At 47.1% G+C, this 12,823-nt stretch overlaps 2 protein-coding genes across 2 annotated transcripts; one reads left to right on the forward strand and one right to left on the reverse strand.

The window, feature by feature from the left end:
- Positions 1-475: 475 nt before the first annotated feature.
- dync2i1 (dynein 2 intermediate chain 1) lies at positions 476-11,058 on the forward strand. The gene is made up of 23 exons (XM_061665825.1): positions 476-585; positions 780-928; positions 1,496-1,800; positions 1,873-1,931; positions 2,003-2,152; positions 2,222-2,272; positions 3,140-3,184; positions 3,388-3,583; positions 3,649-3,757; positions 4,066-4,195; positions 4,280-4,391; positions 4,839-4,927; positions 5,166-5,295; positions 5,368-5,543; positions 5,666-5,828; positions 6,091-6,198; positions 6,274-6,335; positions 6,425-6,476; positions 7,014-7,074; positions 7,318-7,417; positions 7,485-7,616; positions 8,011-8,234; positions 8,775-11,058. The coding sequence occupies exons 1-23, from the start codon at positions 571-573 to the stop codon at positions 8,944-8,946; spliced, it is 2,790 nt and encodes a 929-aa protein (XP_061521809.1). The 5' UTR covers positions 476-570; the 3' UTR covers positions 8,947-11,058.
- Positions 10,060-12,694, reverse strand: si:ch73-174h16.4 (leucine-rich repeat-containing protein 14). The gene is made up of 3 exons (XM_061665829.1): positions 12,216-12,694; positions 11,305-12,066; positions 10,060-11,031 (listed from the first exon to the last, which is right to left on the reverse strand). Exons 1-3 carry the CDS (start codon positions 12,494-12,496, stop codon positions 10,464-10,466), a joined length of 1,611 nt encoding a protein of 536 aa, XP_061521813.1. The 5' UTR covers positions 12,497-12,694; the 3' UTR covers positions 10,060-10,463.
- Between the last annotated feature and the right edge of the window lie 129 nt (positions 12,695-12,823).

Genomic DNA, 12,823 nt, shown 5'->3' on the forward strand with positions numbered 1-12,823 from the left:
TGACTAAAATGATTCGCAATTGTGAATGATACCTGCAAACAACTAAACAAAAGCAAGGTCATTCCCCTATTTGCAGATTTTGGGGGTGTTAAGTGCAGAGATCCCAGTTTATTCGTGTTCGATCCCCTAATATTACCTGGATTGGATTTTCATTGGACTTGAACTGATTAACTTTCAATTTGGAAGGGAAAAGGTGTGTTCTAGAACTTTTGGCCGGTAGTGTACGACACGCGGTCCAGCATAAAAACATTACGCCCAGTTTGAGCAACGGTACCAAGATGACAATATTCTTAATAACGAGACCAAAAAAAAACATAACACACGTAATATATATCCGAATGATCATTCGTGAATTGTTTAAAATCAGAGTTCGAAGAGAACAGCTAATGCACCAATGGATCGAGCCGTGCGCTCTTCTATCGATTAATACGTCTGTCGTCAAGGGGGAACGTGACGCGCTCGCCTTGGTTTCGGACAACTGCGCATGCGCAGAGCCAGAAGAAAAAAACTGATTTCTCGTCATGGTGTCGTCCTAGCAAACATGTAAGCTTTCCGAACGCCGATGGCAAGATGCACCACGAAAAGGTAGAAACTCTTCAAATTGGGGATATTTTGTGCCTGAACTGTTGTTTCGCTGGTTCTTAGCGTCAATATGTCAGTAAATTGACGTTGTCGTGCGGTTCTCCCACGAGCCTTGTTGCTCGTTATAAGCGTATAATCACGACTAGCGTGTCTTCTGATGTGCGCGTTTAATGGTCGCCAAATGTGTGTGCGCTCAGAAAAGAAGCATGGACGACACCTGGTCCGCTGCCGAGCTGAAAAGACGACTTTCCAGGAGGAAGGAACAGGAACGCGACACAAAGCAGTACCGCGGTGGGGAATCCGCGGAGAGACGCCACAGGGACTCGCGAGGGGACAGAGACCACAGGTGGGGGTACAGCAACAACAACACTGGGCTGCATTAAGATACAAGTTTTATTCGTTCTGTGACCACCCTCATAACTCAAAACAGCAATATCTCAAATCATCTTTCCCCTTTGGAATGAATGGAAGTGCCATAATTTGTTCCAGGAAAAACAGCAATCTATAATATTGTAATTTATAAAGTCATAACATAATCATATAATTAAATAGCGTTTGTCCATAATGCTGCAATCCCATTCATTGTGCTGCTCCTGCCAGTGTGCCAGCCTTGGCCACCGGGAGGCAGTATAACAGAGTCACTCAGACAAAGAAACAATAGTACTTCTTCTACAATTATTACTGTGAGTGGCTCAGTAAGGTGCTGTAATAGACATTATTCACTGAGGATAAAGAATATATGCCTGCGAGTATGGTTACATTATCTGTCTACATGTATTGCTCCACCGTTTGTGTTCAAATATCCGTTGCTTAAAGGGTTTAAAACCGCAAAGTCGATGCTAACTGTTAGCATGTCATTAAACATGGCTTAAATAGAGTAGCGTTACTTGGTTATGTGCCGCCACACTGACAGAGACCGTCACGGAGAGAGACGGGACTCGGGCGCAGAGGACAGACGCGGTGACCGGGATGCGAGGGCGGAGCCAGAAAGGCCGGAGGACGCGAACAGGCGTGCGCGCGACTCCAGAGAGGGCAGAGGCAAGCGGGATAAAGGCAGGTCGAAGGAGGGACCCCAGGAGGAGGAGGACAGACTCAAGAGGAAGGAGGACAGAGAAAGACGGAGGGAAGAACGGGACAGGAGGAGACACGAAGAGAGGAGGGACGACCACGACGGACGAGAAAGGCACGAGGACAGGAAGCAGTCGAGGGAGGAAAGAGGTCAACGTTCTCGAGGCATTTCAGTCACTTATCTCGCATCCGTTCTAACGTTTCTCATTCCCGACGCCGCAGAGCAACACCGAAAACAAAAAGAAGACCGAGAAAGGAGACACAAAGAGAGAGCCTGCCGCGTGAGCATTCTAACGGCGATACATGGAGCTTTCGGCCGTGTTCGGCTTTACGATTCGTCGCTCTCCGCCAGGATGAAAAGCCGAGGCGCGAGAGAGAGGAGCGAGCCGAGGAAGAGCGAGCCGAGAGGGAACGACGCAGAGAAGCCGTCGAGAGACGTCACAGCAGCTCCAGGGAATCCAAAGCCAGTCACCGCCATGACACTAAAACTAGCAAAGCTGAGGTTAGTGGGTCACTTATGTGTACGGAAGCCATACCTAAATACATGACCTTGTTGGTCTTCTTGATCCAGGGGGATGTGATGCATTCAGGGAACGTGGCAGCTGGAGACGCACAAGACCCAGTAAGATTCCAACCCGGATTACTTTTATGGGATATTGAAGACTGTTTTTCCTTGTCTCGCCATTTACTCTTGATGACCGCCACCTCGCGCAATAAATCAGCAGAACGACTAGCAATAATCCGTATAATAATGAAACAAAAGTCCTCGACACACTTGGTTATGTATGGTACATGTTACGCAATGTCCATGTTGTATGATTGTGCTATCAATTCTTTCATTAGTTAGACGTAACTAGGTGATGTCTAAATCTTTTTGTATTCTAACATGATACCTTGCCTTTATATGGCAATAGGTGTATTGCAGCAGTTGTTCCAACCAGCTGAACAAATAAAAATGTTGTTGTTTTTTTTTTTTTTTTTTAAATAGAGCATATCAGCGGTGCAGCACAAAATAATGATGGCAACAAATTACATTTAAATGTCCCGTCTTAAATGAACAAAGTCAACTCAAATCAATTTCGCACATTGCAGACGTAAAACTAGAACGCTGAACTCCACTTTAAACAATTAACACTAAAGTAGTTGTCACGGTAATTTTGTTAATGTAGCTCTCCTATGGATCATGCTAATAATGATATATATTATTTATATTGATTTCGAATTATTGACTGTTTAATGATAACCACTAGTTTGCACAATACAAATCAACAGAACGACTAGAAATAATCCATATAGTTTAAAAAAAATAAAAAATAAAGTCCAACGGCACCCTCGGTCACGAACGTGCATACGCACAATGTACACGTTATGATGAATGCGAGTTATTAATAATAATCACCACTTTGCACAATAAAAATAAACTCAAAATAATCTATAGAATCAGTTCGATCACATGCATTGCTTCACGTGTTTTTTGTCACGTGTGCAGGTAGCCGAGGATGAACCTTCACATGAGTACGAAGATGACTTCGAGGTAAAATGATTATTGCTGCACCCGCATATCATCGCGTTGCGTCTTTTATGTCATTCATTTTCTATGTGTTATTTGTTACGTTTGCATGCCCTAATCGGTTTGCTCGACAAGAAAGCGGTAAGGAATTTTTACGCACCTTTGTACAATGCGTTTGCGCCGATTCGTCGCATCCTTCACTCGGGCGCGGTTTGTCGTTTCGGCAGGATTACGAAGAGGATTTCGAGGAACTAGACGAGGACGACAAGGACGGCGAGGAGGAGGACGGGAATGCGGAAGTGGGCGAGGAGGTTAAAGCCATCCAGAGAGCCATGGGTGAAGAGAATAAACGAGTCCGGGCATCTTTTTCTCCTTTTAGCAAAGAGGAGGAAGAAGGAGAAGAAAAGCCCGAATGGTCCAGAGGTAGTCCTGATAGTTCCGTAAAAAAATCAACGAATGTGGAATAATAATGTACCTTTTGCTATCAGTGAAGCGCTCAGACGAGAAGGAGAGTCGAGGCTCCCAGCGAGGAAAGTTCATCGACTTTGTGGCGGCGAAGCAGCGAGAAGTCAGCAAGAAAGTCGCCATGAAACAAAGGCAGGCAACAAATATTAACCTTGTGACGCTAACCCGTTAAATATCTGAAGTGATTGTTTTTTATTTGAACTTTAATGTTGAACATGAAAACAGTTAAAAAAATAAATTAAAAAAAACGAGAATCAACGATAGACACAAAACAACTAGAACACTCTCTAACCGAGTGTTTCCCGTCAGGATGTTAATGTCACGAGGCATTTAAGTCTGTTTGATTGTTCTGCAAAGTCACATGTCACAATGGAGTGTCTCTATAGGATGTGTTAAAGGCTAATAACTTTTACTCCCTCAATTTTGCATCTTGATAACAGGAAGCGCAGTGCGGAGCTGCTTCGCTTAATTGATCTGGATTTCTCCACCACGTTTTCCCTTCTGGATCTACCTCCTGTCAGCGAATATGACATGTACATTAGGAACTTCGGAGCCGCAAACACAAAGCAGGTCAGTTTACATCTCTCTTTTACACCGATCGCCAGATTTCTAGTTAGCCGCGGCCTCGCCCAATGCTGACGAATCCCTCGCCAGGCTTACGTCCAGTGTAACGAGGAAAATGCCGACCGGGACATCCAGACTGAGGAGGTGGACTTAAGTGACAAGTGGACTCAGCATCCCGCAGAGCAAAGCGGGGCCTGTGGCGGTAGGAAACAAAACTGGAATGCAGACATTTTAAACCTTCATAGATACACACGTCAAGTAACGTTTTTTTTTCTAAAGCCCTGAATCATAGCGTCGCAAAGGGCTTCATAGGCCAACAGCTGACAAAGATGGACAACTTCCCCTGAACTAAACCCTAGAAAGGAGAAACTCAAAACCCCAAAATGCATTGGAACAGAACGGGATTAAATAAAATAGTCACAGTTAATAGATGATTTAATTCTGTGGTTCTTGAACGTACCACAAGAGGGAGCCCACGTACGTGTACCATACTGAGAATCGCTGATCTACCGCGATACAGTATATGCGCTTACAAGAAAGAGGCAACAGATTGCAGTGAAACAAACGCAGCATGCGGTCAGTCATGCCAGTATAACGTAACTAAAATGCAAAAATCATATCATTGACGTGTTGCCTTTTTGTGTCACAGATCCAAACCAGTCACATGAAACTCGAAAAATGATCGGGATGAACTTCGATTCGAGGCGCCTGGCCGCGTTCCTGCGTGCCGCCTCCCAGGTGAATCATTTTTATTTGGGTCCTGAGTGCTATTTTTCCTTATTAAAATACGCATTACAGCAATTTCAGTTTTGTTGTTGTTGTTTGTTTAGTTTTTTTGGGGCACCACGGTATCTCGCTTCTCCAAATCTGTTGTTATTGTTAAGGCTCGTTCACGTTCCACCACGATGCTGCTGACCCTGTGCCTAAGTACAGTAACAAAATACTTGTACTCGTGTCTTCCCGCCGCTGATGACAGGTGATGTCCGTGCTGCTGGAGGAGGATCACGCCGAGAGAAGTTCCTTCCAGGGCCGGACGGCACAAAAGGACGCTCTGTCGTTCAGCGACGGAAGTCTGCAACTCAACACCGACTTGCCTTTCCTCCGCGGTGCGCAGGTGCCATCACGTTGGCTCGTGTTTACTCAATGTATTCAACTCAACTCATTGCGGTTTCATCCAGGTCGCGCCGTCAGCCGGGTGCTCTTCTCTCAAGTGCGGAGGCACAGGCTCCTGTCGGTCCACGAGCCCTCAGCTTCGACCGGCGACGTCGTGCGGCATCGCGGCTGCGCCGTCATCTGCGTCTGGAACATGTGGGAGCCATCCAGACCGCAGAAGATCCTGCTCTGTGAATCAGAGGTGCCCTTTGTGGTTTATTTCTTGTCGTGCTTATTGTCAAGCGGGCTGAAGAGCGTTTCTAATGGCCAAGTACATGGGTACCGTTTGAGTTTAGGCTGTGACCCCTGTCGATCCTCTCACAGGTGCAGTGCTGCTGTTTCAGCCCGGGAAAGGCAACGTTGGTGTTCGCCGGCACGCGCATCGGCTCCGTGGCGCTGTGGGACCTACGGGAGCCCGACGGCAACCACCATCGCTTGAAGGTGGGCGAGGACGAGTGGACCTTCAGACGGCCTACCTTTTCCACTGGTATGTCACGTTTGACCTGGCTCTGACCCTGTGGAGTTAAATGGCGGGACGACCCCAGGAAATGGTCAAAATAACCCTAAAATGGCAGCCCTAAACCAAAATGGCAGCCCTCCTGTGGCTTCTTGTTTTCGTTTGTCCTTTCATGATACGTACATACACCCATCAAATTAGAAATGAGTAAGTCTGTGTGAATCGTATGTTGCGGTGCTGCATACGATTAGCAACCGTTGAGAACGTCGAATCAGAGTCTGCGTGTGTGTAGATGCAGTGCCCTCAGTCCATTTCTCATCAGTGACGTCCGTCGAGGTTGTTCCCGCCACTGTGACCGGGGCGGCGGGGCCAGAGGCGGTCTTCTTAGCATCTGAGGAAGGTGAGGCATCCAGGCTGCGGAGAAGAAGGAGGAGTGTTCTGTGTCCTAATTTCAACGATCTCCCCTCATGTCCAGAGTTGTTGGGATTGTCGTTCCAGTTGGCTTCGATGGACGACAACGGGCTGTTGAATCTTTGGGTAGGTGTCCATTTGGTTTTACTTTTTTGCTTTGTTTTGTTTTGTTTTCTAGGAATGTCCTTAAAGGTTGTTCTCGGTGTGGCCTGTAGGTGGTAGTGCAACTCCCAAAAGCCAACGAGGCGGGCTCCCAGACAGATCTCGGCAAGTTTCATATTTTTTCCCCGTGAATATACTCAAGGTTTCAACCATGGCTACGCAAGTGACATATCACATTTCAACTGCAAATGAGCTTAAGTTACATATAAAAAAAATAACCTTTTGGGAACCCATCCACTCATGCGTTTTCTGGAAACTACATAAGGTTTCAACTGTCCTTATTTAGTTATTCACTAATACCTCTGCTGACATACACACAATAGCAACTTTTTTGTCCACACAGTCAAAACATGTTGATGTACATTTATGAACAGGCACAATGCAAAATTGTCCGTCCATTCACATAATCATAAACACGTCTCTCCATAGACGCACATAATGTAAAAACGTTTCAGTTCTCATTGACGCATCATGTGAACTGACTCCTCTTTTCATTCACTTACACAAATCATGTAAATGTCAGTCTGAGAAGAGAAAGAATGAAAAGAAGTCTGGAGGTCGGGACCTCACAGCTGGCTCGGGTCATGAACATTATGTATGTGCTCGTATTTCTCACACGTGCGCGCGCATGTGGTTTCGCAGGTCTGAGGCCGGGTGGCAAAGTGAAACTGCTCCACAGCTCGGCCTGCGTGACGGCCAAAGGGTGAGCTATGATAAACAGCATGCGATGATCCTTTGTCAGCGCCAGGCGAGCCCTCTCAAAATAGGCCATAAAGCGGCACACAGCTGCCGCAATGGAGTTCATGGGGGTGGGGGGGGGGGGGGGGGGGGGGGTCACACGATCTTGTTTACATTTAATGGAAACATATCTGCGTACGAGTGTCGAGTGTTCCGGGTTGTTTTTGGATGGGAATCTTATAACCCCTGACCTTGATCGACCTCACAGGGTTTCGCAGTCGCACGCGGACAAAACAGGACCGCCGCAGTCGCTTCATTTAAAATTTCTCCCCACTGACCCCAGCCATTTCTTCATCGGCACCAATATGGTGAGCATGATTCAAAATACAGAAATAAAAGCCATACGGACTCTAAAACGACTTGTTTCCGCTCAAGGGTCTGGTCAGTCACGGCACCACTCAGGGTTTGAAAGCCCTGCCCAAGTGCTACAGCTCGCAGCAGCTTGCCACCCGCCTTGTTGATGTCACCGCCATCCAGTTTTCTCCTTTTAGGCCACACTTGTTTTTGGTGAGCAACAGCCTTTCGTGTTTATGTAGGAAAACGCGCTATACGTATACAGTGCATCTAGAAACAAAACGTTTTTTTTTTTTATGTCAATAATTTATCAAAATTCTCAACAAAACATTTTTCATATTGTCTTTATGTGGTGTTTTGTGTAGAATATTGAGGGGAAGAAATATTTGTATCCATTTTGGAATAAGGCTGTAATGTAACAAAATGTGGAAAAAGTGAAGCACAGTGAATACTTCCCAGATGCACTTAAAGTGCAAACATCTATCTGCCCATTTAGATACATGATTTTATATGACAGGAGAGCAACATCCATCACATTCATAAATCTATTAATGACTGCACCGTAACTTAAGTGAGGCTTTTAAACGTTACCGTGGTCGCGTGCCAGGTGGGCTGCAGCGACGGCAGTGTGCGGCTACACGAGGTCAGCCGTGACAAACCGGCGGCCGAGTGGGCGGACGGCACTGCCGGCGAGGAGGTGGTCTCGTTGCAGTGGAGCCAGACCAGGCCGGCGGTCTTCTGCGTGCTGGATGCTGCGTCCCGCCTTTACATTTGGGACCTGTTGAAGAGCGACACGGCGCCTGTGGTTACAGAGCAGTTGCACGCTGACAGGTGATTTTGACACTTGTATTATGTGTTCATATACATCGAACACTTGCGATTTGCGCGGGATAGGGACTGAGCCCTGCCGCAAATATTTAAAGTCTGCGATAAAAACGTCCCTCCTCCATATAGATGCTACAAGATGCCGAGAAAGATCGTAAAACGGAGAGGATCATAAGCATCAACACCATGCATGTAGCATGTACACAATCATAAAGCCATGTTACATAAATGACTGTATTCAGTAGTTAAAGTAATCAACACAAACAAACCACCACAAATTAAAGTGTGCACTACCACTGTGGACAAACAATGTAAGTCATTAAAATCACTTCTTGGAATATTTACAAAATAAATGTTAGGAGAAACTGGCAGATTTTAACGCAAAGGAGATTACAAGAGCAATTAGTAGCTGCATTGTGAGAGAAGCAAAAACAAACTTTCAATTTCACTATGACTGCGCACAAGGTGCATTCAAGGATTCCCACTTAAGTCGTTCTTAAATGTCTTAATAGTGTATGTGTTCACTGTATTATTTTACATCCTCAGGCTGACGGCCATGGCTGCATTTGGAGATGCGGGACAACAGAACACATATTCAGGAATAGCGACCGCACACCACTCGGGTAAAATAGAAATGCACTATTTCACAAGGGAATTCGCCATCCGAAGTGGTCACGAAGAAAACGCATTAGAGGGAAAGATTGTAGAATCCTTTTGAAACACTTGAAGGACCTTTATTGTCAATTGGTACTCATGACACAAATAGGTTGTGTACATTTTGTCACATGGATTTTTATAGTGTATCGTTACACAAATATAAACTTTTACTGTGTACTAGTATGAGCGAATGGCAAGGGTTTGTTACATCGTGCATCTGTTGGTCTGTCTATACACACACACACACACAGAAAACAGTATGTCATTTGGAAGTGTAGGGAAAATTATATTTACTATCATCTCTATCCTTTCAAGTACAGTTTTCCAATACATATATGTGAAGTACCACACATGCAACCCAGCGGGGTAAAATTGACACCTCCGAAGATACTTTTAGCTTACTGTAGCTGCTCAAATAGGGATCCGCTCGCTAATGGACACTGTGCCTCAATAACAAAAGACAGGAGATTTCGGAGGTGTACGTGTTGGAACACTCGAGACCGGTCTCAAGACCACATTTTGAAGGTCTTGGTCTTCTCTCAGACTCCGGCCCCAAAAGTCTTGTTCTTGTCTCGTTCTTGCATTGGCCAGACGTGGGATATTCTGTGGAGCGCAGCACTCATCTGCTCTTATTCAACTTCATTCATGTGCTAATAAGGAGAAGCACTTTGTAAAACAACAAATACATTGATGTCTTACTAACTGCCCCAGCACCACCACCACAATGCTTGCAACTTTAGCGGTGTTGTGACTGAGGGGCACAAGCGGAAGTGAAAGGTTCGAGATGTAAATAATAAACTGAGAGACCGGAACAAGACATGTCCGCTAACTCATCAACAGTAAGTAAATGTGGCTTCCTCAACCACAAAGGCTTCATATGTACAACAACATGCAAAAGAAAACTCCGTGGTGTGTAAATTCAACTCACTGAAACGGTAGCGACGCCGAATTTGAGCTGGAATCTCGAAAGAAAACAACACAGGTCAGCTAATGTTCACTGTAATCCTCGGATAATTGCCTTGGGAATTGTTTTTTTCCCAACCCAAAAAATTCTTGAATAAGCGGAGATAAACTGCCATAAGTGTTTTCGGGATGGGAAGAAAAAAAAAACAGCTGAATCCACTGCGAGTATGCGGGGGTCAACTGTATTACAATACAGTATTTCCTGGCCTCCACTCAGCAACAGCAAACATCACGAGACTCAAGAGTATTAAAATGACAAAACATTTAATGAAAATGTCACGTAGATATCCATTTTTCAGTATGTTTACGCCATGAAAGATGATTATTGTATGTGAAACAAATATCTGGTGTTAAAAAAAAATCTGAAATAATTTCAGAACATTAGGTGCGCCTGAAAAAAATAGGAACGGGAAAAAATTGGCAGCCTTAGAATCTGCCTATCGATACTGACTAGAGATGTGTGCATAGGACACAAAATGAGTTGGAAAATGGAAATTTGATATATTAAGAAATGAAGTATGAAAATAAGAATACATTGCACGAGTATGACATTCTGCTCACGTTTAATATAAAAATGAAAAGGTGGATCCTTCGAGAACGCTGCATTAATGACCATCACTCTGCTAAGTCTTGATCATAATTGAGCAGGTCGCAAGTGAGCACAATATCCGAGCGTCCGCAGTCCTGCAGAACTTTGTTGAGGAGGCTGCTGGTGGCGTGAATATCCGTGGACTCGTCCAGAGGCCAGTCCAGGAGCTGCGCGCTGGACGGCAGTTCGGGGAGGCCTGGCTGGTAGTCCTCCAGGGGGTTGGGGTAGAGCAGCTGGCGCATGGAGGGCACCCTCGCCACCGTCCTCACCGCCTTTACCAGACCGGCGGTGGAGAGCGGGTTGAGGGCGAGGGCCAGGCTTCGGAGGGACGAGCAGCAGCCAAGGGAAGGCAGCAACGGGCCCAGCAGGTCGTCGCTGAGCCCGCAGCCGCTCAGCGACAGGTGGCGCAGGCTGCCCGACGCCTGCGACAGGAGGCGGCGTACGGAGGGCAGCGTGTCGGCATTGAGTCGGTTCTCGCTCAAGTCCAGCCGCTGCAGGGAGGAAGCGTGCCGGCTGCACGACAGGTAGGCCAGATCGGCCGCGCTGAGGCTCAAGTAAGGCAGCTCCAGCACCTCCAGAGGCTGAGGCAAGGAACTGCAACAAGTACAGGACTTGAAGAGTATTACAACACTGCATTTCTTCAAATCATTAAAGAATAAAATAACTCAACTATCAAAAGATAAGACATAAGAGTATGTGCATACTGTTCCTTCAAATAAAGGCCTCCACTCTAATGGATGTCTCAATAATAAAAACAAGGCATTACTTTATTACTTCAAATAGTGGCCGCCGCTCTGATGGACGCCTTGCCCTAGTAACAAAAGGCAGGATATTTATTGCGCGCATCTTTAACCAATGTTTTCATACCTGAGCAGCACACGAAGTTGTCCAGGCAAACGCAGCGCCGTGAGGCTTAGGCGTTGCAGTCCCCGCAGCTGCGCCAGACCCCGGGAGAGGTCTCGGAGCGCCGCCTCCTGCCCCGGCCGGTCCCGGCGAAGGTCCAAGTTGCAATAGTGAAGGCAGAGGGAGCTCAAGTCGGGGAAGGCAGCGAGCCGAGGGAGCAGCTGAGCCAGGCCGGCCACGCCCAGGTTGCTGTAGCGCACGTCCACGCCCAGCAGGCCCCGGGGCGGCAGGAAGTCCAGCAGGGTCCCGATGCTGCTCATGGAGACCTCCTCCACGTGCAGATATCTGCACTGCAGTTCCAGGGGTCCCCCCGCGCTCAGGGCCGCGCGCACACGCTCCCAAGAGCGGGCGTTGACGAAAATGTCCGCCCTCACCTGCAATGGCGAGTGACTTTCCTTCTCGTCGCCTTCCGTTCCCACGCTCTGTCGCCTCCTCTCTGTCTCCATCCTCCTCCTCACCCCCTTCATCAAATCTGCTTCTCTGAAGAGCCCCGCAGAGCCCTCAATGCTCTTGTCTCCATTTGCCTCCTTGACTCTCTTGCGCTGTCCCCTCTCTCGTTTCACATCCTTCTCTCGCTCCAGGGTACAGAACGTCTTCCGTTCTCCGGCTCGGGCCTGGACCACCATGGTGCACAGCGCTATGGTCAGGGACCAGCCCCCCATCGAGTCCACCGTCTGACCCTCATCCCCTTGCAACCCGCAGAGATCCAACACTCGCAGTGCACATCTAGATGCAAGGAGGGGGGAAATATGAAATGCATCCTAGGAATAACATCAAATAATTATTATGCACATCCTCGCTTTGCAGCATACTACTACTACTACTACTACTACTAATAAAAAATAAATAACAATAATCGATCCTCGACTACCAACCTCTGATCGGAAAGTCCCCTTACGACGGCGAGCAACAGAGCCTGCACACAGAGCCGACACGGGGGCCGCTGCCCTGGCTTCCTGCGCCCCCCGACGCGCAGCCGACGCTCGGGCCACTTCTGCACCAGTTCCCCGACGGCCAGCGGTTTGCATCCGGCGAACGAGGCCTCCAGCAGCGGGCCGTAGAGCTCGCGAGGCACCCAGCGGAGCCAGTGGGTCGACAAGCTGTGGTCGCCCACCACCTCCTTGGCGCACAGGCTCAACAAGGAAAGCGCCATCATTCGGTAGACGTTCGACGTCAAACGTTAAAAAAATTGTTTAATACAAATGTTCGGATTATTGACACCACGTTAACATTTACGACCGGAAAGCTAACCATTGGTCCTTCATGTTAGCGACCGAGTGAGGAAGCTGCAGAATCTGTTTACACTTTTACACTGTCGCATTATTGTGACGCAATCACACGAGACACACGTTACGGCCATAGATCTGTAAAACAGAACGGGTGGCTTGTTTATCGTCTTGTCTTTTGGATTTGTTCAACCCTTTATTATTTAATCATATTTAAGTTAAGTTATTTTTCTAATTGGGTAACAATATGTTGAGAA

The sequence above is a fragment of the Phycodurus eques genome, chromosome 21, assembly GCF_024500275.1.
Source record: "Phycodurus eques isolate BA_2022a chromosome 21, UOR_Pequ_1.1, whole genome shotgun sequence".
NCBI classification, from domain to species: Eukaryota; Metazoa; Chordata; class Actinopteri; order Syngnathiformes; family Syngnathidae; genus Phycodurus; species Phycodurus eques.

Coding starts and splice junctions, on each gene's coding strand:
- si:ch73-174h16.4 (XM_061665829.1), bottom strand. CDS start 12,496: ATGATGGCGCTTTCCTTGTTGAGCCTGTGCGCCAAGGAGGTGGTGGGC. Junction 12,067..12,215: donor AGGGGACTTTCCGATCAGAG/GTTGGTAGTCGA, acceptor CCTTGCATCTAG/ATGTGCACTGCGAGTGTTGG. Junction 11,032..11,304: donor CAACTTCGTGTGCTGCTCAG/GTATGAAAACAT, acceptor TACTTGTTGCAG/TTCCTTGCCTCAGCCTCTGG.
- dync2i1 (XM_061665825.1), top strand. Junction 5,296..5,367: donor CGACTTGCCTTTCCTCCGCG/GTGCGCAGGTGC, acceptor GGTTTCATCCAG/GTCGCGCCGTCAGCCGGGTG. Junction 5,829..6,090: donor ACGGCCTACCTTTTCCACTG/GTATGTCACGTT, acceptor GCGTGTGTGTAG/ATGCAGTGCCCTCAGTCCAT.